A 26,584-nucleotide genomic window follows, 5' to 3' on the forward strand; every position below is an offset into this window, starting at 1 on the left:
AGCCAAGCAGTCTGGCTCCAGGGTCCATGCACACTGGAAATCCTGCCAAATATCTCCAAAGAAACAGTTATTCTTGTGTGTTACGCCACCCTGCACCAGACTAATTTTTTACAACCACCACCCCAATCCCAGCAGTTTAGTGACCACTGCCAACAGGGATTGTCCTGGTTCAAAATCATGCACCAACAAGTTTAAATTCCAGCCCATAACGGGCGCCTGGGTGGCTCAGTCAGTTGAGCATCCCCACTCTTTGGTTTTGGCTGGGGTGGTGACCTTAGGGTCATGGGATGGAGTCCCAAGTAGGGCTCTGCTCTCAGCAGGCAGTCAGCTTCTCTTTTTTTCCCTCTCCCCCGTCCCTCTCCCTGTCTCTCTCTCAAATAAATAAATCGTTAAATAAATAAATAAATTCCAGCCCATAAAACTAAACTCTACAAAGGGATTCCTTCTACGCTAAGATCAGAAATACCATCGCATCATACCAAAGCTACCAGTAGGGGCTGGGGAGCCAGCAGCGTCAACAAGAGCTGGGTTTATACAAGCCAGAGAAAAAAACGACAGTCATTTTCAATTTCTCTCATTGTGTGGTTCAATAATTTTTACTTAGCACAGAAATCTTGGTTCCCAAATTCTAAACACGGCCAAGAAGAAATATTGATGGAAAATATGGCAGGTACAAGAAAAGACTAGAAGTACTACCAACTGGAGGGAGGGTAAAGTAGGTAGATAAAACCACACGGGGTTTTAGAAGCAAAGGACCAAGGTTTGAGACTCAGACTATGAGGACCTAAGTAAGTAGTTCCCAATTCCAAAGCATGTCACACACATATATAAACAGCAAAGTGCTAAGAAAAAAGGAAACAAATCTCATTTTAAACATATGGTACCCTCTTATTTTCCAGGCACTTAGAAGAACATACAGACTTTACCTTCATGGAACTGTCTACCTAGAAGGGGAGATATGCATATAAATATGTACATACAAAAGGACACACACTTAGTATCTATTTTCTGTGTATCAGAAACTGTTCTTATGACATGCTCCATATACCAACTAATTTATTCCTATGAGCTTGGGCTATTAATATCCTAACCGTACAGATGAGGTACGGAGAGGTTTAAGTATTGTGTCCTGGGACACACAACTAGTAAGTGAACGAAGTGGACCACAAATTTTAATTAATAAAGAAGCTTATGCCCTTGCTAAAGGATCTGAATTTCACCCTATTGGTTAGTGGTTCCCAACTAGAGCTGGTATATCAAAATATATACACCTACCAGGCCCCTCTTGGTGAGGGAAGAAGGCATTCCCACTGTTGAGGATGACTGCCTTTGTAAGCTTCTTTTACTATCGGGAGGGTGCCCTACCCTCTGGGTGTTGGGGTAAACAAACACAAATGGAGAACTGCACTTATCCAGGTGATGGGGAGCCGCTGGACTCAGGGGCAGAGAACTCCAAAAACAACACTCACCAGGAAGGCAACGTAGCTGTGAGTCCAGTCACACTACTTAGTAAGGTCCTGGTCTATTTCTCTTAAATTTAAAGCTACCTAAACAGGGAAGCTCAACATCCTTTTCACTCATATGCTTTAAGTGTATATAATAGTTTTTGGCTACACACTCAGATACCTCTTGGCAGAATAATTAACACTGTTTAACATACCATGCTGAACAACCATGGCCTCTGCCCCCTCACTGCTTTCAAAATAACTATATTTACCAGGGTATCTTCCCCCATTTGCATTTCCCATAAATAGGTTTTGAGAAGAAATCCAGAATACTCTTTAACAAAAAAAAAAAAAAAGAATACTCTTTACCACAATTTACCTGGCCCTTTTTTTTTTCTCCTTTGAAACAACTCTCCTGGTTTATATCAGTACAATGTTTTACCTAAGCAGGATCACAAGGCAGCAGAAAACATTTCACCTCTTATTTCACAAATGAAGAAAATAAGTCTCAGAAAAGGAAAACAACTTGCCCATTGAGTACAGAACTGAGACTTGAACCCTGGGTCTCTGCCACCAAGCCCCGTGAGAAAGACTTAAAATTAGTGGTAAGCAGGATGCTTTTAGGTGGATCACAACATTTTTTACTTTAATAGTTAGGCACAGGAGAAATATAATCACCACACCTAATCAGTTTCAGATATTACTACAAGATGTATTTAGTAAATAATAATACACATCCAACACAAATATGGAAAACTGGGAAGCCGTATACAATCACTCAGGTTTGAGAAACAATGCACCATGCCCCTCTCCTTCTAATTGAAGGGTTAAATTAATAGTAGGCAGAGCATTAAGCATTGATCTCTTCCTCTATAATTCATACACTTGATTTCTTTTTCTTGTCTTGTTGTATTGGCTAGGACCTCCAGTACAAGGCTGAAAAGAAACCATTACTGATAGTATCCTTATCTGATTCTAAATTTAATGCTACTTCTAAAGTTTCACCATTAAGTATTGTTTTTTGTTTTTTTTTTTAGAACTTCAGTAGATACACTGTTTTTGAGTTTATGGAAATTCCTTCCTATTCCTAGTTCAATAAAATTTTTTGAACACTGATCTGTGACCCACCCTTCTGCCTTCCACCCATCTTACTTTCTCTTATTTCAGGTTCCTTCCTACATCCTCTGCACTTCCCAGTACTGTATCTGTCACCCAAATAGAATCTTTGAAGATATTCTGGGGGTTCTAGACCTGTCTGCTGTTCCAGTTCCCCAAACCAAATGTTTCTAACACCAAAATATTTCTAACACCGATAACTGAAAGAAAGTCCTAAAACAAACATTGTTCTGATCATGTCTTCTCTCCCATCTCTCAAACACACCCTTCAATATCTTCCCTTCTTTAAAATAAAAACTCAGGGAAAAAAGAACAAAATTGTTCTAGATTCCTGTTAACTTTCCAATTCAGAGCCCTGAATAAGCCTGCGTAAGTGACTATGAGAATCTCAAGGATTTTGAGGTTTTGAGGGAGGCAGCTGGAGCCAGATGTTCATAACTTCTCTCTCCTTTGCTAAAAAGAAAAATACTAAAATAGGAAAGAGATAGGGGTATAATCTGTAAGCAAATAAGATAGTTCCAGGAAAGAGACCAAAGGGGAAAATCAACCCTTTAAAGCCCAAGCAAGTTATGAATTCTTTCCCTCATCAGTTTTTCTTTCAAAACAAAAGGGCACACACAATCTTTCCCGAGGCAGCAACACCGAAGGGAGCAGCCAAAATGTTGCATCATACAAACCACTCCGAGTTTGAGAAACAAGAAACCCAGATGGTGGTAAACTACCTAAGACAGGAAAACCCAAGTTGGGAATCTCGGTCTTTCCCGGAAGCCCTGGAATGTCTGCTTTTTAAAAAAAAAAAAATTTTTTTAAGATCGCATCGAAAATTAAAGTTAGAGTTTCACGCCAGCGGGAAGCGAAATGCTCGTTGACAAAGCGTTCCAAGAAGTTGGGTTCATCATCTCCCGACTGAGAGGTTTCGGTCCCGGCCGGGGAGACTCGGAGGTGAGGGTGGGGTGGGGCGGGCGCCAGGGCGGGAGCGGGGCGGGGGGTGACGGGGCCCACCCCCGCCCGGGTCCTACCCCCGCCCGGGTCCTGCGGGCAGCGGCGCGTCCCACCCCGACGCGGGACGACGGTCTGGCGGCCGCCGGAGCCCGCGCAGCTGGAGGCGGTGACCGCCGCTCCGCGTGCCGGCTGCCGGGGGTCCCGGTCCCGCCCCGGCTCCCTCAACCGGCCTGGGCGGCGGGAAGGCGCGGGTGGGCCCGAGACAATGGGCCGGGGGCGCGGGAGCAGCGTCTCTGGGCCGGGGTGGGGCGGGCGCCGCGCGAGGGCGCAGCGGGGGCGCCGGGGCCGAGGAGCGCCCGGGGCGCAGGGACGCCGCCCCCCCACGGCCGGCCGGGCGGACGCCGGGGGCTCAGCGCGGCGGGACGGCGGGCGAGCGCTTACCTTGACGAAGAGCTCGATGACAGGCTCTTTGTCCTCCTCCTTCAGCCCATTCAGCGGCATCGACAACGCCATGACCGGTTCGGCTGCGCTCCGTGGACGGCGGCGGCGGCGGCTGCTCCTGCTCCGGGGCTGCTCCGGCTGAGGGTTCCCGCCGCGCTGCGCTGCGCCTCCCTGGACAGTCCCGGCGTCGAGCTCGCCTCAGCCTCGCCCGCCCAGCACTGCCCCACGCCCCGCGCGCGACTCGGAGGCGGCCCCAGCCTGAGCCACTTCAAGCCGCGGGGCGGGGCCCGGGGGCGGGGCCTCGTCGGGGGCGTGGCCAAGGCCCTGCGTCTCGGGACCCTGGAGGAAACGGGGAGGGCGAAGCTCGGGGGGTGTGGCTTCGGGCGGGGGCGGTGGAGAAGCTCAGGCTCGGGCAGTAGGTGGGCGGGACTCCGAGCCACGCCTCCCGAGGGGGCGGGAGGGAAATTCCCCCGGGGGCCGGAGCCTGACACCGCCTCCCGCCGCGGCGCGGGCGCGTCCTCGCAGCAGCTGCTGCTGGCGCCCTGCCCGGTGACCTCATGCCTTCGGCTGGCCTGGGGAGGAGAGGAGGCGCCTCCCGCTCTGTCCCCCCGCTGCAGCCCACTGGACTCAGCCCTTTTCCGCAGCGGCCACCTCCCCAACTCCCTCTGCTAGGCGGAGCTGCCTTCCGGAGGGACTTTTTGGAAAGTTTTCATCCCCTTAGAAACACCTTTTTTTCCTCCTTTGACTTCTTCCTTTTTTCTTTGACTCTCCTGTCACTTCTCTCTTGGAGCCAGCATATTGACAAATATTTATGAAGCCCTCGTGTGTTTCAGGCCCCGGGTGGTAAACAGCACGGACACGATCCCTCTCCTAGAGCCTACAGTCTTGAGCTGCAACCCCAGTGCCTGAAGGCTAGGAAGGATTCCCAAGCTATTTCCATGCTGTTCCTCCTGCCTGGACTGATTTCTTACCCCCACTCACCTGGCCAACTCGAATGTGCATCAGAATCACCTGGGTGCTACACCCAGCCCCGCTTTATCCATCTAATTCCCCTTCTCTGGGGAAAGGGGAAATTCACATTTTAACAAGCATCAGGACAATTTTGATACAGGTGGTCCTTAAACCGGAGAAACTGTCCTGGGTTTTCGGCCCCAAAGACAGGGACTGTGATCCTTTGAGCCAGGCAGGAGGTGGGTACCTAGTCTAGGTTTGCTACTGCTGAATGCCTGGAGCAAATATCACCAGCCCCCCCCACACACCCCCCGCTCGGAAAGAGTTACTTGTTCCCTCTTCTGACTTTCGGTAATACTTGACTCACAACTTTTCCCCACTTCCCAGGTTCAGTTGAATGATGGAGGTCAGTCGTAGGTTTGTCTCTCGACATCCTTAGTGTATTAACACATTTCAGTTTGAACAAATTGAATGTATGCATGAAAATACTGTGAAACCTGCAGCTTCTTCCTCTCCCAGACCATAGCAAGTTGCTCAAATATTCTTGTAGGGACTCTGTGAAAGAGACAGTGTCCAGAGTCAGATGAAGTCCTGAAACCCCTAAGCCTGTTTCATTATGACGGGTGGGGCGCTCTTACCAGTCTCTGCCTTACGGCAAATGCCACTCAGTTGGTGACGGCTGTTAGCTCTGCCCTGAGACTTGTACCGTCCCCGTTCACCCCTATAGGGTAGGATGACGTCATATTCAACTCCCTCCGTGACTAGCTTATTTGTTGAAAAGAAAGAAACACCAGGGGGCTGCCCCCCAGGTAGGGACTTAACACCTAAAACAAACTGAAGTGCTTGTCTGGACTCTGAACTGAACTCAGTGTTAGTTTTTCACGAAATTATGAACTGAACCAAAGTTCCCTTCCAGCCACCCCCTCCACCCTGCCTGAAAAGCAACCAAAGTGGTCAACCGGTTCAAAGCAAATCCAAGTCTAAAACGATCAAATGAAACCTCAAAGAAGGCCCCAAACTGGCCCTGGAGCTGAGGAATATTTCCAGGCATCCTATTCTCCCAGGTGTGCCTGAGGGTTTATCGAATTCAGTTTGAATCGGCGAACATTCCCTGTGGTGTCTGTTGCGGGTCACGTACTGGCCTCCCAGCACCAGGATAAGGAGATGGGGAAAGGCTGGAAGTAGGGCTCTTGAGACCTCCCTGACTACACTCAGATCTTAGCTGTGAGGAAACCAGACATTCTCCTCCTCGGAACGCCGAGGCAGTGGTGGTCTCCAAGGCTCAGACCCCAAGCCGGTGCTTAGAAACCCGGTCACAGTCACTCATACCTGGTGTTCCCACTTTCAACCCCATGGGCTCACAGGGATGGGCAGAGAGGGGGTGAGTTGGGATGTTTATGCCGGGGAGGCTCCATGAGCACCTTGTGCTCAAGTCTCATTTTCCAACTGTGAAATGTATGCATAGTTTGCATTCTAAACTCATGTTTGTTTCTATAGCACACACACCAACTTTAAAGACGGGTGGAGATGCATTCTCCTTCCCACCTCCCCCCACACCCTTCTGACCTCATCTTAACTGCTCTCCCCTTTGCTCTCTACCCCAGCCACACCCATCTCCTTGCTACTCCTTCAACAGGCCAAACACTCTGAGAGATCTCCCAAATACCATCCTATCTGACAGTGCAAGCTGTTATAGGTCATTCCACCCTCCATTTTATCTCTCTCTATACCACCACCCTCGGTCATATAGTCTACTTATTTATTTGCATCTTGTCTGTCTCCCCGCACTAGAACATCAACTCTATGAGAGCAGAGATTTTTGTTTGATTTTGCTCATGGCTATATTTCCAGCTCGTGGAACTGCTCATGGTACACAATAAAAACTTATGGAATGGGTGAACGAGCCGTGTTTACACTATGGTTTCCTGTACCCTGGGCATACTCTGGAGGGTCCTGCTTTCCTGGTCTGAGAAGCCAGGTGCTTTGTGTGTGTTATGATTGCCACTTGCCAAGGAGTCAGGTTTTCCAAAGGACAAGATGGCGCCTCCAAAAAGCTTCCCCTAATGACACACTTCCCTCCTCCCACTCTTGATTATGTGGCGCTGCTGGCCGAGAGTCTCAACCCCACTTTCTACAACTGAGGCAGTAGAGAGGTGCTATGCACATGCACTCTGGGGCCAGACTGCCTGGTTTCCACTCTGTCATTTCCTAGCTCGGCATAACTTATTCAGTCTCTCTGGGGCTACCATCTCTTATCTATAAAATGGACCCAAAAATTGTACCTATTTGATAAGATCATTGGTAAGTGAATCTATGTTAAGTGCTTGGAATGGTGCCTGGTGTGTGGTAAGGGCTCTGTAGGGACTGTTGATATCGTACCCATGTGTGCATCAGCTTGACCACTGTCCCACATTACATGCCCCACAGCTAGCTGGTTGTTTCCTGAACCAATCATATCTATTCCTCAGGGGGTGTCAGAGGAATAGTTTTCATTGTCCCCATTTTACAATTAAGAAAACAGGGTCAGAGGGGATAAACAGAAGCCGTTCAGCTGGGAAGATGGTGGGGCTGCGATTCGAACCCACGGTTATCTCTTGGCTACACTGTCCACTAAGTGGTATGGGAAAAGGTAGGCTCCTACTCAGCCTTCAAAGCACACTCATAAATTCCCCCGCTCCATGGAGCGTCTTTCCACTGTTGCATTGGTCTGGATTCTACACCACCACCCATCAAGGTCAAGGTCAGGGTGGTGTTGCAGTTCTCAGTGTGGGCTTCACTGGTAGACTGCCTGATTTCCAACCCCAGCTTGGGTGAGTTACTCAAGTACGTTCCCTCATCACTACAGCAGGCAATAAAAAAGAACCTAACTCATAAAGTCACTGTGAGGATTAAATGAGATAATATCTGCATTAAGCATTTAATAAGAAGCATTTAATAAATATTAGCTATGATTACTATTCATATCAATGTGTTCTGCCCTGGTATTCTATGAGCTTCCTGGAGCACTGGGAAACTTGTCATATACATCCTTACCTGAGCTAAATATTTCACTTCCCAGCCATGTGATTTCAAGTAAGTTACCTTCTCTGTACCTTCGGTTTCCTCATGCAAAATGATGATAATTACAATACCTACCTCACAGGCTTGTGATGGAGATTTTACAGGTTAATAAATGTAAAGCACTTAACACTGTGCCCAGCATATACTATGTGCTCAATACACATTAGTTATTATATATGCTCTACTATGCTTAACTCAGTGCCTGACCGCATTATATAGGATAATAATAATCAGACTAAGTGAAAGAATAAATAAAATAAATTTCAAACATTGCCTTTTAACTTCCCATTTCCTAAGTTCATATTGTTGTTTCTCTCACTGCACATATTATAGGCGTTCAGTTATTCTTTGGTGATGCCAGTCAACCCAGCTATGGAAAATCCCAACGCAGCTTTGAATTTCAACTCTGTCCCCATTGATGTGAATTAGGTCCTATAAAATCTTGCTAATTGTGACTTAGCCATAATTCTGGCTAAAGTTTAACCTGAATGCTGTGTCCATAGGAGCACCAACCTTTCCAGCCTCCCTATAGATAGATCTGGGCTCCCCTGGAAGAATCAAACACAGAAGCTGGAGACACATTTCAGTTCAGCTTTTCTAGGCCCTTGGGATAGAGTTCCAGTGTGTGGGTCCAAGGACTAACATGTTCCTCCTGGCCACAAGCCCCAGTAGATGAACCTTCATTAGAAAAAGGACCCATCCAGGTACCATTTGAAACAAGGGTACAGTGGAGAAAGGTTCAGAGAGGTTAAGCAGTTTGCCTAGGGTCACACATCCGGTAAGTGGCAGAGCCAATAATCAAACCCAGATCTCTTCATCCGTGTTGCCCATACCCTGGCCATCCATCTGCTCATAGTGCTGGTCTTGAAGGGTTCTTATGAGTGTTTAAAAAAGATGGCACAGAGAGGCACCTGGCTGGCTTGGTCAGTGGAGCATGTGACTCTTGATCTCAGGGTTGTGAGTTTGAGCCCCACGTTGGGCATAGAGATTACTTAAAAAAAAATCAAATCAAATTTTTAAAATGGTAAAGTTTTTAACACAGTGTAGACATTCAAAAACTGTCATCTTCTGCTTCTTCTGCACAAACCCCTCCTCAACTCAATTTCTCCTTTGCCTCGTGATCCTGAGGTCAAAAGACGTTGCATCACAGGCCTTGGTTCAAATTCCACCTCTGTCGCTCACTAGTTTGGGCAAATTGTTCCACCTTATTAAGCCTCAGTTTCTTCTTCTGCCAAGTGTCAGAGGCTTATGTGGAATCAGGGAAGGAAGGGAAAGTTTACACAGATGTGAGAGGCCATTATTCATATCGAAAAGAATTTATTAACATGCTCACAGGATCTACTGGGTTGGCTGTCTTCAACATTACTTCCAGAGAAAACCAGCTGGAAATCTATCACCAACAATACAAGACCTCACAAAAGCGATGAGATACTAAGTTAATATTCTCTTAGAAATCAGTGTCTTTCTGTATACAAACCCCTACCATCTTTTAAATTGTAATGGAACAAAACATCTCATTTATTAAAAGTGACCAAAAATATAAAAACATTTAAGAAATAGGAAAGCATCTTAATAACATGTACACGTTCCATTTGAAAAAAAAAATGGTTATGCTTTTGAGAAACATATATATGTGAGAGAATATATATATTCCCAAAAAAACTTTGGAAATGCTTGGACAAATTGAGAGGCATGATCTATTCTTGGATAAGGAGACTCAAAATCATTATGATATTAGGTCTTTCTATATTAATCCAAAATTTAATGCGATACCCATGTATCATCTTTGCATGCCTGTATATCACATGTGCACACCTGTGAATCATCTTTTCATAACCTGTAATTCATCTTTCATCACATATGCATTTTTCTCTGGAAGGACACACAAGAAATTGCTAAGGGTATTTATCCCCCGAGAGGAGAACTGGCTCACAGGGGACAGGGGTGCCCCTTTGTTTATTCTACACTGTTTGGTTTCATAACTGAAAAAGTCTGTGCTTGGGTATGCATAACTTCTCCAAAAATTGTTTTTAAAAAGAAATAAACAGGGGCGCCTGGGTGGCTCAGTCGGTAAAGCGTTGGCCTTTGGCTCAGGTCATGATCCTGGAGACCCCAGATGGAGCCCAGCATGGGACTCCCTGCTCAGCGGGGAGTCCCCTTCTCCCTCTGCCCCTCCCCCTGCTTGTGCTCTCTGTCTCTCTCTCTCAAATAAAAAAATCTTAAAAAGAGAAAGAAAGAAAGAAAGGAAGGAAGGAAGGAAGGAAGGAAGGAAGGAAGGAAGGAAGGAAGGAAGGAAGGAAGGAAGGAAGGAAGGAAGGAAGGGTGCCTGGGTGGCTCAGTTGGTTAAGCGACTGCCTTTGGCTCAGGTCATGATCCTGGAGTCCTGGGATCGAGTCCCGCATCGGGCTCCCTGCTTGGCAGGGAGTCTGCCTCTCCCTCTGACCCTCCTCTCTCTCAAATAAATAAATAAAATCTTTAAAAAAAAAAAAAAAAAAAATAGTTTTAAAAAAAAGAAGAAAGAAGAAAGGAGGAAGAAAAGAAAGAAGAGAGAAAGAAAGAAAGAAAGAAAGAAAGAAAGAAAGAAAGAAAGAAAGAAAGAAAGAAAGAAAGAAATTCTGAGTGCCATTAAACCTAAACTTGTGGCCAGTAGTCTTTCCACTTCCGCCGCAGGGAGCTATGTGACCTCAAGCAGGGCGTGTGCTCTCACCGCCTTGGTTTCTGGTCCGGCCACACAGTGAGGTGGGAGCAGGAGAGTCCAGGTCTCCTTGCTTTCATCTCTTTTCCACTGACTGCATCCAGCTCCTTCCCTCCAAGGACTGGTCTTGAGGGTGGTGACCCAGCCTCTGATCCTGGCTCGTTCTCTCTCTCTCTCTCTCTCTCTCTCTCTCTCTCACACACACACACACACACACACACACACACACACACACACACAGTATTAAAACCATTTGGGTAAAATGCACATCTGCTTCCCTGGGAGCAGAAACCCTACCCACAGCCCCTTCCTGCCCTGCTCGCCTGGAGACTGTCTCGTCTTGGGAAAGTTACAGGTTTCGTTTTGTCACTTGGAAGCTGCAGCAGCCAGGAAGGGAACCCGAGTTGACATGGAGCCAGGGCCTTAATTGGATTGGATCCCTGTGGAGGCCATTAGCCTCTTGCTGCAGCTTGGCAGGGAGGAAATATTTCCTCCCTCACCCCAGTCCCCACTTGCACACGGCCCAGCCGAGATCTTCAATGGCCTACCACCCAAATAAGGTCCTGTATTAAGTTTCCAATTATTATGACTCTCACTTCCGTTTGAGCAAGTTTTTACTGTTTCCAGGCACTAGCAAACACTGCAAGTATTGTGAGTAGTCTCATTTGATCTCTTTATTCACTCATGCCATAAATTTTTATTGCGAGCCTACTGTGTGTCAGGCACTGTTCCAGGCCCAGGTCAGACAGCATCTTGGCTTTCACGAAGATTACATTTTATTTGGGGAGACAGACCATAAACCAATACCCAGGACAATTTGCCTATGTCCAGAGGTAATAAGAGCTACTGTGAAGAACAAAGCAGAGTCAGGGGATGGGGAGGGGTGCTGGGGGCAGGGAGTAGGAACAGCCTCTCTGATAAAGTGACATTGGAGTAAAGACCTGAAGGAAGTAGGACAATATCCAGGCAAACAGCGCTCTAGGTAGAGAGAAGAGCAAGTACAAAGGCACTGAGGCAGGATTTTCCTCAGCGTGTTGGAGAAATGGTAAAGAGGCAGCTGAGAAATCAAAGCTCCAGACAGTTTGGTGACCTGTTTGCTGACACTTCCTGCCACCAGTTCAGTGGCTCTTACCCACGCCTCTGCCTAGTGAACATTCAAAAGTAGCAGAGGGTTTAGAAAAGCTTATTTAGCTGGATAACAGAAATCACCCCAGGATGATAAATGACCCATGCACAAAACAAAACTAACAACAGCAACAACAACAAAAAACCCCAGACATTTATGAGGATATCTATGGCTACAGTATCCATAAAAACAAAAGAATAATATATTTAAAACCATTAATCATTAGAAAAGAGAAGTAGTATTTGTTGGCTGAATACTGTGCTTGTAACACTATACATTGAACTTTCAATATGAGGAAAGTATGACTCAGGGAGGACACGTGACTTGCTTAAGCCCACATAGCCAGGGGTTTAAAGTCAGGTCCGATTATATGTCTGTCTCCGCTGTGGCTCATGAGCATTGTGGGAGCAAGTCCACGTCTGTCCTCTCTACCCTGGCACAAAGCACAGGGCCTGGCCCGGAGTCAAGGTGGGAAAAAAGTGTTGATTAAATGGTTGATGATCTCTAACTTCAAAGCCTATTCTAATACACCCCTTTGCTTCCCTGCTAAAATGTGATCCATCTAATCATGGAAATATTCTGCAACTGTTGAGCACCTGGGTGGCTCAGTTGGTTAAGCGACTGCCTTCAGCTCATGTCATGATCCTGGAGTCCTGGGATTGAGTCCCACATTGGGCTCTCTGCTCAGCAGGGAGTCTGCTCCTCCCTCTGACCCTACCCCCTCTTGTGCTCTCTCTCTCACTCTCTCTCTCAAATAAATAAAAAATAAAATTAAAAAAAAAAATCTTTAAAAAAATATATTCTGCAACTGTTAAAAATGATTGTTTGCTTAAATAAGACATAGTTCATCTGTATAATGGAATAATATGCAGTCATTAAAAATGAAGTTGAACAATTCCAGACTTCCAGCTCTACTACAAAGCTGTCATCATCAAGACAGTATGGTACTGGCACAAAAACAGACACATAGATCAATGGAACAGAATAGAGAGCCCAGAAATGGACCCTCAACTATATGGTCAACTAATCTTTGACAAAGCAGGAAAGAATGTCCAATGGAAAAAAGACAGTCTCTTCAACAAATGGTGTTGGGAAAATTGGACAGCCACATGCAGAAGAATGAAACTGGACCATTTCCTTACACCACACACAAAAATAGACTCCAAATGGTTGAAAGACCTCAATGTGAGACAGGAGTCCATCAAAATCCTAAAGGAGAACACAGGCTGCAACCTCTTCCACCTCAGCCGCAGCAACTTCTTCCTAGAAACATTGCCAAAGGCAAGGGAAGCAAGGGCAAAAATGAACTATTGGGACTTCATCAAGATAAAGAGCTTTTGCAAAGCAAAGGAAACAGTCAACAAAACCAAAAGACAACTGACAGAATGGGAGAAGATATTTGCAAATGACATATCAGATAAAGGGCTAGTATCCAAAATCTATAAAGAACTCATCAAACTCAACACCAAAAGAACAAAGAATCCAATCAAGAAATGGGCAGAAGACATGAACAGACATTTTTCCAAAGAAGACATCCAAATGGCCAACAGACACATGAAAAAGTGTTCAATATCGCTCGGCATCAGGGAAATCCAAATCAAAACCTCAATGAGATACCACCTCACACCAGTCAGAATGGCTAAAATTAACAAGTCAGGAAATGACAGATGTTGGCGGGGATGCGGAGAAAGGGGAACCCTCCTACACTGTTGGTGGGAATGCAAGCTGGTGCAGCCACTCTGGAAAACAGTATGGAGGTTCCTCAAAAAGTTGAAAATAGAGCTACCATATGATCCAGCAATTGCACTCCTGGGTATTTACCCCAAAGATACAAAAGTAGGGACCCGAAAGGGTACGTGCACCCCGATGTTTATAGCAGCAATGTCCACAATAGCCAAACTGTGGAAAGAGCCAAGATGTCCATCAACAGATGAATGGATAAAGAAGAGGTGGTATATATATACAATGGAATATTATGCAGCCATCAAAAGGAATGAGATCTTGCCATTTGCAACGACGTGGATGGAACTGGAGGGTATTATGCTGAGCGAAATAAGTCAAACAGAGAAAGACATGTATCATATGACCTCACTGATATGAGGAATCCTTAATCTCAGGAAACAAACTGAGGGTTGCTGGAGTGGGGGGTGGGGTGGGAGGGATGGGGTGACTGGGTGATGGACACTGGGGAGGGTATGTGCTCTGGTAAGCGCTGTGAATTGTGCAAGACTGTTGAATCTCAGATCTGTACCTCTGAAACAAATAATGCAATATATGTTAAGACAGAAAAAAAGAAGAAGAAGAATGTAGCAGGAGGGGAAGAATGAAGGGGGGGAAATCGGAGGGGGAGAAGAGCCATGAGAGACGATGGACTCTGAAAAACAAACTGAGGGTTCTAGAGGGGAGGGGCATGGGAGGATGGGTTAGCCTGGTGATGGGTATTGAGGAGGGCACGTTCTGCATGGAGCACTGGGTGTTATGCACAAACAATGAATCATGGAACACTATATCTAAAACTAATGATGTAATGTATGGGGATTAACATAACAATAAAAAAATTAAAAAAAAAAAATGAGGTTGAGGGTTGCCATTCCTTTAGCCCACACCCTACTCCTACTTCACCCCGGCTCCAACTTCCTCGTCAACCCTAACATAGCAGCCTGCAGGCTCAGAAATAATAGTGATCATCATCATCACCATCACCATTATTATTATTATTAGATCTTACACTATTTTTAGGGGTTTACAGGACCCTTAATATCTGCCTGATTGGATTGTGAACACAATCTCATTTAATACCTACAATCTCATTTAAAATACCTATGATACCTACAACCTGAGTTGAGTATTATTTTTTTTTAAAGGTGGTATTTCTTTTTTTTTTTTTAAAGATTTTATTTATTTATTTGACAGAGAGAGAGAGCACAAGTAGGCAGAGTGGTAGACAGACGGAGAAGGAGAAGCAGGCTCCCTGCTGAGCAGGGAGCCGGATGTGGGGCTCGATCCCAGCACCCTGGGATCATGACTTGAGCCGAAGGCAGACGCTTAACGACTGAGCCACCCAGGTGCCCCTAAAGGTGGTATTTCTAAGTAATCTCTGCACAAAATGTGGGGCTTGGACTCACAACCCTGAGGTCAAGAGTCACACGCTCTACTGACTGAGCCCGCCAGTCGCCCCTGAGTTGAGTATTATTATTGCTCCCCATTTTGCAGAGGACAAACTGAGGCTTAGAGAGGTTAAATCAGTTGCCTAAGTCAAACAGCTGGTAAATGAGCAGCGGAGCTGGGATTGGAACCCAAGGCTATTCTGACTGCCGGTGGTTCCCTGTGCTACACTGTTCTTCCCCTCCCCCACCCCCACAGCCATTCTGTGGGCAGTACCCTGTGCTCAACAGTGTTCGGCTAGATGCCTGCTCTGCTCTGTGACCTCTGATCTAAGACTACGAAGGCGATCTTGCAACATAGACAAATAGCTAGTGGCCCTGACTCAGAGGAGCTGCTCATTTCCTTCTGCCTAAAGGTGCAGAGACAGTCAAGCCGTTGCTCCAGGAGAACTCTGGGGCTGGGTAGTCTCCTTCCCAGCTGTTTCCTTGCTACATAAGAGCAAAAATGGACAATCGTCTCCAGCCATAAGGTTTGATTCGAATAAGGACATTTCTTCTCCATCCTTGGGCATTCATAGTTCATTTATTCGGTACTTTGAGGCCTGAACAATCAGTCCTTTAGATCACAGCTAGGTAGCAGAGGGGGCGTTAAACTATTTGAAATTCAAGCAGGCAACAGTATTTTTTCAAAGCTGAGAAGTGTCCTTCACGCTTCAAAAGAATAAATGAGTTCCCCAGCTCTGAGCTGTGCTGAATGTCAGCAGCCAGAGGAGACCCTGCAAACAGGGGAAAAGGAAAAGCCTGGAGTTGATGTTTTCCCAGCTGCATCCCATGCCCTGGGGGTCCACCTCCCTCAGTTGTTGGCCTGGTGATACCTGGAGGCCCACAGAGCTAATGCAATGTCCATGTTTAGACCAGGACCGCCTAGTCTTTGTGTAACCCCTAGGGGACAGTCCCTGACAGAAGGACAATAGCCTTGTCTGAGCTGTTCACAGACATGGCCAGGGCCCTGGGGGATGAGCCCAGTACTATTTTCTTCTGTCATTTGGTTCACCTCTTCGTTTTCAGGTGAGGCTCCAGAAGGAGTCCTTTCTTCCCCTGCCATTCTCTTTAGCTGCTGGATACACCCTGCCAAGGTAAGGATCCGAGTCCCTGGATTCACCCAGTGGGGCTCCTCATGGGGTGAGCATGTCCAAGCCCCACAGAATGCTGATCTAGTATGCTAAGCAAGGCCCATCCCCATCCCTCACCAGGGGAGGATGACAAGGACAAGGAAGGTAAAAGGGGGCTGGGCACCTCTTCCTGCTGATCAGAAATAAACACTACAAGAAGGGTGCCTGGGTGGCTCAGTGAGTTAAGTGTCCAACTCTTGATTTCAGCTCAGGTCATGATCTCAGGGTCATGGGATCGAGCCCTGGGTTGGGCTCCATCCTCAGTGAGGAGTCTGCTCCAGATTCTCTTTCTCCCTCTGACTCTCCCCCCACTTGTGCTCTCTCTCTGAATAAATAAATAAATAAAATCTTTTAAAAAAAGACTACAACAGTCAACAAGAACAGGATATTTATGTAACCTTAAAGTGTCCCTACAGATTGCTTATTACTTGCAAGGATGAAAACTGTAACATTCAGTCGAGAAACCAGACCGCCTCTTAACTGGTGATCAAAATAAACATCACCCTCTCCAGGCAGAAAGACATCGGGGGCTTCTGGAACTGATGCCCACAGTATCAGTTGCATAAATATTCCAGCTGAGAATGTATAACCTGAATCTAGCCCTGAGGAAACAACAGACTCACCCAAATCAAGCAACATTCTACAAAAATACGGGGTCCATGTGCTTCTAAATATCAGTGTCATGAAAGGCAAGTTGGAAAGTCTGCCTGATTCCTCCTGCATGATTCCTCCCCTGCAGGGACTTCTGTCAAGCATCCCACCTCCCATTGTCTCAAGTGGGGCTGGAAATCAGTGGAACCAGAAACCACCTTTTCTGTTTCCTGCTTGTCAAAGCATTTGGGAATGCTCCCCACTCAATCTATGGTCCAGATGACTATTGTCTTTCCCAAAGAGGCAATGTGTGTGGTGGTTAAGGACCCCAATGTTAAATTCAGACTGCCTGGGTCAGGTGCCGTTAGCAAGTGACCGGCCAGTGACCTGCGGTAAGTCTCTCCACTTCCATAAGCCTCAGTTTCCCCCTCTGTAAGGAGGGGACAAGACCTTACCCATAGGCTCCTTGAAACTGGTGAATGGGATACATCAGGTGAAGAGCTGGCCGATGCTAAATGCTCAACAAATGTTCATTGTTATTCCTATTATTAACCACAGTCCCCGTCCTCCAAGAGTTTGCTGGCTGGCCAAGAAAACCACAGATTTAAAAAGGAATATCAGAGAAGGGGACGTACTCATAATTTGCACATGCTGTGAAAGTAAAGGTGGTGGCATCCATCTTAGTCTGGGATGGAGAAGAGTCAACAGGTTTTCCAGAAGCAAGGATATTTAGCACAGATATAAAGTGAGCATCTGCTATGTGTTGGGCGCCGTGCTAGGCCCCATGAACACCACCAAAATAGAACACAAGTTCTCACTGAACTTCTATTCTGGTGGAGTGACAGTCAGGTTCTATTGCTAGCAAACAAATAAATACATAATGCATCAGGAGGGGATGTGCCGTGATGAAAAAATAAAACGGGTTAAGAGGATAGAAGGTTTACCCATCTGTGAAATGGGGATACTACAAGGATCTAACTCACACCCTCCGCACAAGGATTAAATGAAAATCATGTAGAGAGTACATGTAGCTCAGTGTTTGACACAGAGCGTTCGGTACTTTACATGCTTTGCAAATGCTCAAGAAATGGTTATTGGTGTGAATGGATCATGTCATTTCTTTAACAAGAATTTTTTGATAATTTTTTAATATGTACCAGGCCCTGAGTGACTGTCAGGATGACATGACCCAACCACGGTGTGCAAGAAGCTCAACACAGTCTATCGGGGGAGACAGATCAATGGGCGATTCTAAATATCACCTGATAAGAACCAAGAGTTATTGAGTGCTTACCGTGTACCAGGCACTATTTTGAGCATTTTATCTTTATTAAGTCATGTCATCTTTTACAACTCTGCACTAAGCACTGTTTTACAAATGAGAAAACTGAGGATCGGTGAGGTTAAGTAATTAGCCCGCACTAGGGAATCCCGGTGTGTCATGGGAGCCCTGCAGAGGGCCCCTAACAGGACTGATCAGGGAAGGCTTCTTGGAGGAGGGCCCATTTAAGATCAGGTTTGCGTAATGAGTCGCTATTAGCTGGGCGAATTAGATGGGGGAGGGGGACTGTTCAGGTACAGGGAACAGCTTGTGCTTGGGCCTGAGGTGAGAGAAGGAAGGTTCTTCTGCTTCCCAGCTGAGCGTCGGTGATGAGGGAGTGGAGAGGATGAACTGGACAGAAGGGGGGCCGGTCAGGGAGGACCCCATGCTTTCCTAAGAGACGTGGCCTTCCTCTTCGGTTTGGAGGTGCAGTAAGAAGCCAGTGAAGAGCAGCTGCCTGCCCTGGTGGGGGTCCTCCAGGCAGAGGGGCACCCCCACAGTTTTGCTCCCTGAGTGGCCAGGTGCCCACTTTGGTAGAAACAGCCACTTGGCTGGGAGACTCCCAGTTGGACCCAGGGTCTCTCCAAAGGGGTGTCTCTTCAAGAGCCAGAACCAGAGAATGAAGGGGAAGCCCATAGCCGAGTCCCCAGGATGGCAACTGTGGGACCCAATGGAAATTTGGGGCTTGGGTCTGGTTGATATTCTTGACTAAAAGTGAAACAAAACAAAACTTTTTTGAGGGGCCCCTGCTGGCTCGGTCGGTACAGCATGTGATTCTTGATCTCAGCGTTGTTTGAGCCCCATGTTGGGTGTGGAGATTACTTTAAAAAAAAGAAAATCTAAACAAAACTAAACACACTTTTTGGAAAGGTTATGCTTTTTGGAAAGGTTATATGGTAAGATAAATAAATAATAATTCAAGCAGTCCCATGGACACTACAGCCCAGAGCCCCCCTCCCCCATTTCCCCTCCCACCAGCCCTGTGCTTGACCATTTTTCTAGGTTGCCTTCCAAAGACATTCTATGAATATATGCATAGGTTTATGTAGACATATCCCACGGAGGAATTTTAATAATGAATTTTAATGTTCTCCTTTGTGAGGGCGGGGAGTCCATTAAAAAGTAAAATATGTTCGTTGTAGAGAACACTGGGGGAAAAAAAACACAGAAAGTAGAAAAGCAGAACAAAGGCTGAGTGGCAAAGGCAATTGCTGCCCACATTTTCAACCCAGGATTTCTGCTTTAATAAGAAAAACAAATAACATTTGAATGGCATGGTAAAGAGGCGCTTGGCATTCTTCACCGTGTTCCATCTGCGCCCTCCCAACGGCAGGATATTTGAAATACTGCGGGTTGTTATTACTTCAAGTGAGCAAACAGCGATTCGGGGAGCTAGTCCTAGAAAGCAAGATCTCTGGGCTCTAGGGCCCCTTTCCACATCTGTTCCCCCAGCTTCTCCCCATCTCTCAGACCTCGGGAGGAAGCCACCTCCCTGCCCACCAGAGACAAAACCTGGCTTCCCGCCTTTGTCTGCCAGATGCAGGTTCCCCTAACAGAGGCCACCACCAGCTGCAGTGACTCATGCATTGACGCCCTGGCCCGATGGGGCTCCTCTCTCTCCTCCCGCTGCAGGGATGGGGACCTGGTGAGGAAGGTACCGGGAACGTTGAAAGCCCTGGTGTTGGGGTCAGAGGGCCCTTTGGCAGCCGTGGGACTTCAGCTTTCTGTATCTCATTGTCTTGAATGCCGGAGAAGTGCGTGCACATAGCAAGTGCTCGGGAGTGCTCGCTGTTAACGTTCTGGTGCTCTTGGCTGGGGAGGAAGTAGAGAGGAACCAGTTGTGTTCCGAGGGCCATGTCTCCACACTGCCCATTCCCAGGCTACTCTGCCCGTAAGCCCCAGCTTCCCAGAAGCACACAGATCTTTGCTCATGCTGTACCCTCTGACCCTCCTCGCAGGCTTTCCCGGCCGAGGAAATCTTTCTCATAGTCCAGGATTCAGAGGCGAAGCCTCCAGGGATCTTCCTACAAATACACCTCCACCCTCAGTCCAAATAAACCTCTTCCTCCTCTGGATCCGGCACCAACGGACACTGGATGAACACACTGTATTCAAATTATTTGTGTAACCCAGGGGTCCTCCCCAGATCCTCCAGTTGACAAGGGTCACTAGTTCTTTAAAGTTGCATCCACAACCCCTTTATCCCTTCCCAACAGAACCCTCTGGCCAGCCCCCTTATTCAGGGAAAGCCTATCCCCATATCAGTTCCAAGCCTGTAGACAGAGAAGGCAAAGCCAACCAGCTCGGGAGCATTGTTTTGGTGCCGTTATTGGTCCAGGGATGACCACATGACACGGCTTGCCCAGTCAGACTGAGGGGAAGGCTCTAGATGTCTGGTTTAGGGGCATAGCCTCTTCCTCTTGCTGGGAAAGAGTAAGGATGTTTGACGGTCTAGGTGTTGCTGGCAGCCATCTTGCCACCAAGAGGCGAGCTGACCTTAGACTGGATCCAATGCACAGAGCAGGACGAAGAAAGCTCCTGGGTCCTTATGCCATCGTCAAACCATTGAATCAATCAATCCTGAGGCCAGGAATGCATCAGGACTTCCTGTTGGTGAAATAATAAATTACCTTAATGTTTAAGCCTATTGAGTCAGGTGTCCACATCACTGACCACAGCACGAGAGCTCACATTTAACTTTTCGAGCACTTCCCATGCGCCAGGCACTGTTCTGAGAGCTTTACATACATAAATTCACTTAACATTCACCACTACCTTCATGGGTGGATGTGATCCGTGTCATAGGTCATAGAACATTTTCTGGAGTGAGACCTCCTGGGTTTTCACAGCTCTGCTACCTACTGTGGAAACGTAGCTAGCTGCTTCCCCTGCCTCAGTGTCCTCGCCTGCAAAGAGCACCTACTCCATAGGGTTGTAGCAAGGGTTAAAATAGGATAATCCACATAAAGTCCCTATACCTTAGCCTTTATGTTATTATTCTCATTTTGCAGACGAAACCAAGGCCCAGAGAGTCTAGGACAGGACCCACGTTTACACGGGCAGTAAGTGAGTCAAGCCTGCACAATCTAGTTCTGCAGTCTGCAGTCTTGACCACCTGATTCAAAGCCCTAGTGCCCACCTGGGGAGAAACCTGGGAGATGGGCAGGTTACAGGCAGCCCATCTCATTGGCCTCCCAGGACCGCATCCACTGAATTGGCGCTCTCCAGACCTGTCTAGGGCCCCGTGTGTGCTGTCCACACCCCCACTCCCAGTCCTGGAACACCTCTGCCCTTAAGTGGTGGGAAGGCCCGGGTGTGGCAGGTGGTCAGTCCGGAGGGTTCAGTGGCGATGCAGTCACTGCTAAACAGTTGAGTCTGATTATTAAATATCCTTCATCTTAAAAGTCCAGGAAACATTTCCACCCTGGGAACAATGGGACTCTGGACAGGTTGCCTCTTTCTTCAGGCTCCATTTCTCTGCTCCTGTCCTCTTCTCCCATTTGTGGTCACAAGTCTTCCCTTGTTTCCTTGCCTGAGGCCTTCCTGGAGGCTGTGGCCAGGGAGAGGGCAGTGCCCTTCACACCCGAGGTGGCCACCAGTGTATTTGGCCATGCAAAGACCCTCCTCTTCCCGGAGGGATGCTGTGACTGGGTTTCAATGTAGCATCCCTCCCCCTGCCAAGTCTGTGAGCATCTCGAGGCTCTGGGTTGGGTGGATTCAGGCCTCTGGCTCTGGGGACCCAGCCTTATTCCAGTGAGTGTCCAAGGAAGGAAGACAAAGTTAACGCACGCTGAGCCCTTCCTGACTCCGCGGCTCCCCCCACCTCCCCGTGAGTCAGTACCGAAGCCAGGCCTCTGAGCCTTTCCTGTTCCCTTCCCAGGAAGAACAGCAGGATGGGAGCTGCGCCCAAGCCATTTTTGGACTTGGCCGAGTGGCAGGTGTTGGCAGGCTGTCCCCAGGGGCTAGGTGCATTGCTCAGCTCCCCACATCCCACAGCCAACCCCCTCCTCCCACCCCGAAGATGGGAGAATCCCATCCCAGGAGATGAGTAATGGATGCCCACGGATGGGTGGGTTCACTGTGCACCCCCACTCCTGAACAGAGGGGACAGGGTCAGAGAAGTTCAGAAGATAAACCTGGAACCAGAGGACCTGGGTTCAAATCCCCCAGCACATTCACTCTCTGCCTCAGCTGCCCCATCTGTTAAAAAAAAAAAATGGGGGGCGCCTAGGTGGCTCAGTTGGTTAGGCGACTGCCTTCAGCTCAGGTCATGATCCTGGAGTCCTGGGATCGAGTCCCACATCGGGCTCCCTGCTCAGCAGGGAGTCTGCTTCTCCCTCTGACCCCCCTCCCTCTCATGCTCTCTGTCTCTCATTCTCTCTCTCGCAAATAAATTTAAAAAAAAAAAATGGGGTTACTAATAGTCCCTCCCTCCAAGATGGCGAGGAATAAATGCATTCACATCTGTAAAGCACTTAGAAGAGTGCCTGGCGCATAAAAAGCACTAAGCTGGAGGCTGGCTGGCTCAGTGGGTAGAGAATGCGACTCTTGATCTCGGGGTCTTGAGTTCAAGCCCCATGTTGGGTGTGGAGTCTACTTAAAAAAAAATAAAAATAAATGCAAAAAAAAGGCACTAAGTTGGTGTTTGTTTAATGAAAAACATAAATTCGGTAAATATTTAGTGAGGGCCAGATCCAGGCCAGGTTCTGAGAATACGCCGATGAGCAAAAACAAGGACAGACTGATTTGGTAGAGTGGGGTGGAGCCCGGGAATCTGTTAGCACATGGCATTCACAGTCAAGTCTAAACTTCACCGAACTAGTGGTGAAACTGAGGCACGGGAAGGGACAGGCTGTGGCCAAGGTCTTGCAGCTGGAGAATAACAATAGCAAGCGCTAAAGCTTACAGAGCACTTTTAACGTGGCAGACACATTGTTGTTTTATTAGCATTTTGTCCTCGTCCCCAGGTTATAAGTGAGGAACTGAGCACAGAGAGGTTAAGTAACTTGCTCAGGGTCACACTGCTAGGAAATGGTAGAGCCAAGACTGAAACTTAGGCAGCCTGGCTGAGCAAACAGCCAAATAAAACTAATAATTAACTGTTGTCTATTAGGTGCCCACAAAGGTACTGCAAAATACAGCAACTTCTTTCATCCCTATACCACCTGATAAAGTAGGCACAATTACTGTCCCCATTTCACAGATGAAGGAACTGAGGCCCAGGGAGAGTATGCGATTTACCCAAGTTCTCACAACGAGGCTGTGGCACAGCTGGGGTTTCTAGAAACTAGGCTAATCCTGCCTCCCCAGACCTCTTAATTCCCAGCAGCTTTCCCTGGCCTGGCTGGAGCTTGTCCCGTCGCCCTCCATCCCTTCTGGGCCCAGGGAAGTGCGTGCAGAGAATGCAGAAGCCATTGAACCACAGTCTGGACAAACGAGCATTATGAGCAGAGTCCTTCTGCCAAGCAGAGAGAGCCCTAGAATGTAGCCAGAGCCAAGTGGATACTGGTCTGGCCCAGCCACGGCCCCATTCCCTGCAGCGTGACCCCAAGATTCAGGATTCTCTGAGAGGACTGGACTCTGCCAGGCTCAGAACACACCAGTGGTAACAGCAGTGCTCAGCTCTGCTGGATCGTCCACACACATTATGTGAGGGTTGGACTTCACAACAACCTTATGAAGAAGGTTCTAGTATGTCCATTTTCCATGCGGCAGGACAGTTGAGTGTGAAGAGCATTGACTGGAGCTGGAGTTCCAAACCCCTGCTCGGCCACTTCCTGGTCATGGCCTCGGGCAACACTTAACCTCTCTGGGCCTCTGCTCTCCTGTCACTAGAATGAGGACAATAATAGAACCTACGCCTCACAGGGCGGATAAGAAAACTGGAAGTGCTAGGACATGGAAAGCACTTAGAACAATGCCCAGCACACAAATAAGCACCATGTGTTTGCTATTTTAAGGAAACCGAGGCTCAAGGAAGTTCTGTGACTCAGCCCACATCACTCAAGAGCCATGTAGAAGAATCGGGGCTTGAACTCAAGTCTGTTTGCCTCCAAAACAGGCCTCTCGTCAGATATGAGGGGCTGAGTCCCCTGATGGATGAGTAGGGTATTTAGGCTGAGGGGAGATAAACATTTTAGGTTGAAGGAACAGCATTTGCCCAGAGGTGGAAATGGGCCGCAGAGCTGCCTAGTCGTAGCACCAACCCCAGCCAGGCCCACCCAGTCCGAAGGCAAGTCAGATCAGTCTAGAAGCATTTCTTGAGCACTTACTCTGTGCCAGGCCAGGCACTGGGTACTAAGAAAAGAACAAGATACCATAGGTCTCGCCCTCAAGAAGCTCAATAATTTGGCAGAAGAGATGGATATACAAACAAGCAAATCACTAGGAACCAGTCTAATAATGCTTCCGGAGAGCACAGGAGCAAAGAGCAAATTCTCCCTGGGGAGGTGTTGGGGCAGGCTCTGTGAGGGAACTGGCATTTGAACTGGACTTTTAAGAGCTGAGCAAGGACAGGGGCGCCTGGGTGGTTCAGTCGGTTAAGCATCTGCCTTCAGTTCAGGTCATGATCCTAGGGTCCCGGGATCGAGCCCCGCGTCGGGCTCCCTGCTCAGTGGGGAGTCTGCTTCTCTCTCTGCCTCCCCCGACTTGTGCTCATGCTCTCTCTCTGTCAAATAAGTAAGTAAAATCTTTTAAAAAAGAGAGAGAGAGCTGAGCAAGTATGAAAGGGGGAAAGTAAGTCCACCCCAAGTAGAGTGCCCAGCAGAAGTCACCAAGTACATGGGGTGTTCAAGGGAATAGCGAGTCCAGAGCAAGGCAGATGGGACTGCAAAACTGGCTTGAGGCCACTGTACTGGTCATAAGTCCTGGGTTGCAAGAGACAGAAAACACAATTCCAAGAGGCTTAAATGAAAAGGAAATGTACTGACTCAAGAAACAAACAAAAAAATAATTCAGCTTATCTGCTTCAGGTACAGCTGGATCTAGGGGTTCAAATGATGCCACCAGGACTTGGTCTCCCATCTTTCTGCTTCCTTTGTTGGCTTCACTGTGGAGCAGGTTCTTTCCAAATGAAGGCAGCTCCAGGCTGACACCCTCCCAGTTCCAAGCCCTGTGGAAGGAAAGATTCATTTGTCCAAATGTTTAAACACAGATTCTGAAATTGCATCTCCCTGGAGTTGTTTGGGTCACATGCCTATGCTTGAACCAGTCACTGTGTGGAAGTGGGGGAGATGGCCAAATTGGGGTCACATGCCTATCCCTAGGTGTGAGCCCCACCCAAACCACAGGGACTGAGAGTGGTGGAAAGATGGTTTCCTGGGAATAAAAGGATTTGGAGATCAGAAGAAGGAATAGACATTGAGTGGGCAAAGATGGTGGTGTGGGCCCCGAGGCCACTTTGGGCAGTGGGCAGCTGGTGAGGACTTTAATTCACTGAGCAACTTAGATTAGATTTGTGCCTTGGGAATGGAGAAGGGGGAGCGGATGGGGGCAGACATATTTGTAGGAAGACGCAAGTCCTTTTGAGAGATCCTGGAAGCCTGGGCAGAAGGCATGGAGAAGAGGGGGGATGTGAAAGATGCCTGGCTGGGATGCCCCAGTTGTTGCTGGAAGGGCTTTTCAAGGACCAGGACCACGTCACCCTCTTGCTATGGGCCTGTAGATGCCAGCGAGAGCATGGGCTGAGGGCCCAGTCTCCCATCCCCCCCAGAACCCCATGACTAACTCTTTCCCTCCATCTGCTCCCACACTTATTCACCCCGCCACCCCTGCTCCAGCCCCGGGCCCCAGAGAACCTGATCTCCTGCAGCCCCAGTTGTGGGGTGGTGACCTTGACATCAGGTGGTCATGAGGGGGTGGCTCAGCACCTTTACCTCTCTCAGCCTTAGCAATCCCTTAGTTTCTGATCTCCCATTCCATGCCCCTGGGGCCTGGGACAGCACCTCGGCGGGCTACAGGCAGGCCAGCTCCTCTCTCTGGTGAAAGGAGCCATTGTGAGATCAGCCTGAGAGCTGGCAGGCGCTGGGCTGGCCCACGTGGCTCTCCCAGAGGCCCTTGTCCAACCATTCCTGCTTCTGGCCACTTGGGCCTTTCCAGAGAGCAGGGAGGAGGCCAAAGGGGGCTTGGGCTGCTATAGGGGACTTCTGGGCCTGCAGCAGCTAGGCTCCGAGTATATGCTCGCCATCTGCCTGGGGTCTGAGGGAGGAGCCTGGAGGGCAGGGTTGGCTGCTGGAACCTTCAGAAACTTGGAACAGGAGGGCCTTGCCAGCTGGACCCCAGCGGATCTGGGGCCATCGCCAAACTGAAAGCCGTGGTGTGCCAGACAAGGCCAGAACCCTGTTGCCCAGCAGCCCAGCCAAACTTGAAGAGCCACGAAGGGAGAGGCAGGGCACTGAGGCCATCCAGGAAAGGTTATGAGGCTTGGGGGTGGGTGGTGAGAAAGGGAAGAGCTTAGACCGCACAGCGTCAGCACAGAGCGCTGGAGACCTTCCAGACTGAGCCGGCGGTGTTGTGTCACGATACTTAGCTACTATTTATTGAGTACTTACTAAGTATTGGGCACTGTGCCAGGAACTTTATATACATTATCTCATTTATCCTCATACCAACCACATAAGGC

At 48.1% G+C, this 26,584-nt stretch overlaps 1 protein-coding gene and 1 long non-coding RNA gene across 2 annotated transcripts in view; both read right to left on the reverse strand.

Annotated features, from left to right (window-relative positions):
* Positions 1 to 4,190, reverse strand: part of CLIC4 (chloride intracellular channel 4) — a 70,445-nt gene extending 66,255 nt beyond the window's left edge. Inside the window, exon 1 of the mRNA XM_036088994.2 lies at positions 3,945 to 4,190. Coding sequence (XP_035944887.1) covers positions 3,945 to 4,016 — 72 coding nt within the window. The 5' untranslated portion in view covers positions 4,017 to 4,190. The remainder of the gene's footprint in view (positions 1 to 3,944) is intronic.
* A 14,838-nt stretch (positions 4,191 to 19,028) lies between these two features.
* On the reverse strand, positions 19,029 to 25,943 carry LOC118533617 (uncharacterized). Its single transcript, XR_004916302.2, has 4 exons — positions 25,761 to 25,943; positions 24,894 to 25,075; positions 20,461 to 20,571; positions 19,029 to 19,776 (listed from the first exon to the last, which is right to left on the reverse strand). It is a non-coding gene; the product is annotated as an uncharacterized LOC118533617 (long non-coding RNA).
* Positions 25,944 to 26,584: the final 641 nt, after the last annotated feature.

Source organism: Halichoerus grypus, chromosome 5 (assembly GCF_964656455.1).
Source record: "Halichoerus grypus chromosome 5, mHalGry1.hap1.1, whole genome shotgun sequence".
Classification (NCBI taxonomy): Eukaryota; Metazoa; Chordata; class Mammalia; order Carnivora; family Phocidae; genus Halichoerus; species Halichoerus grypus.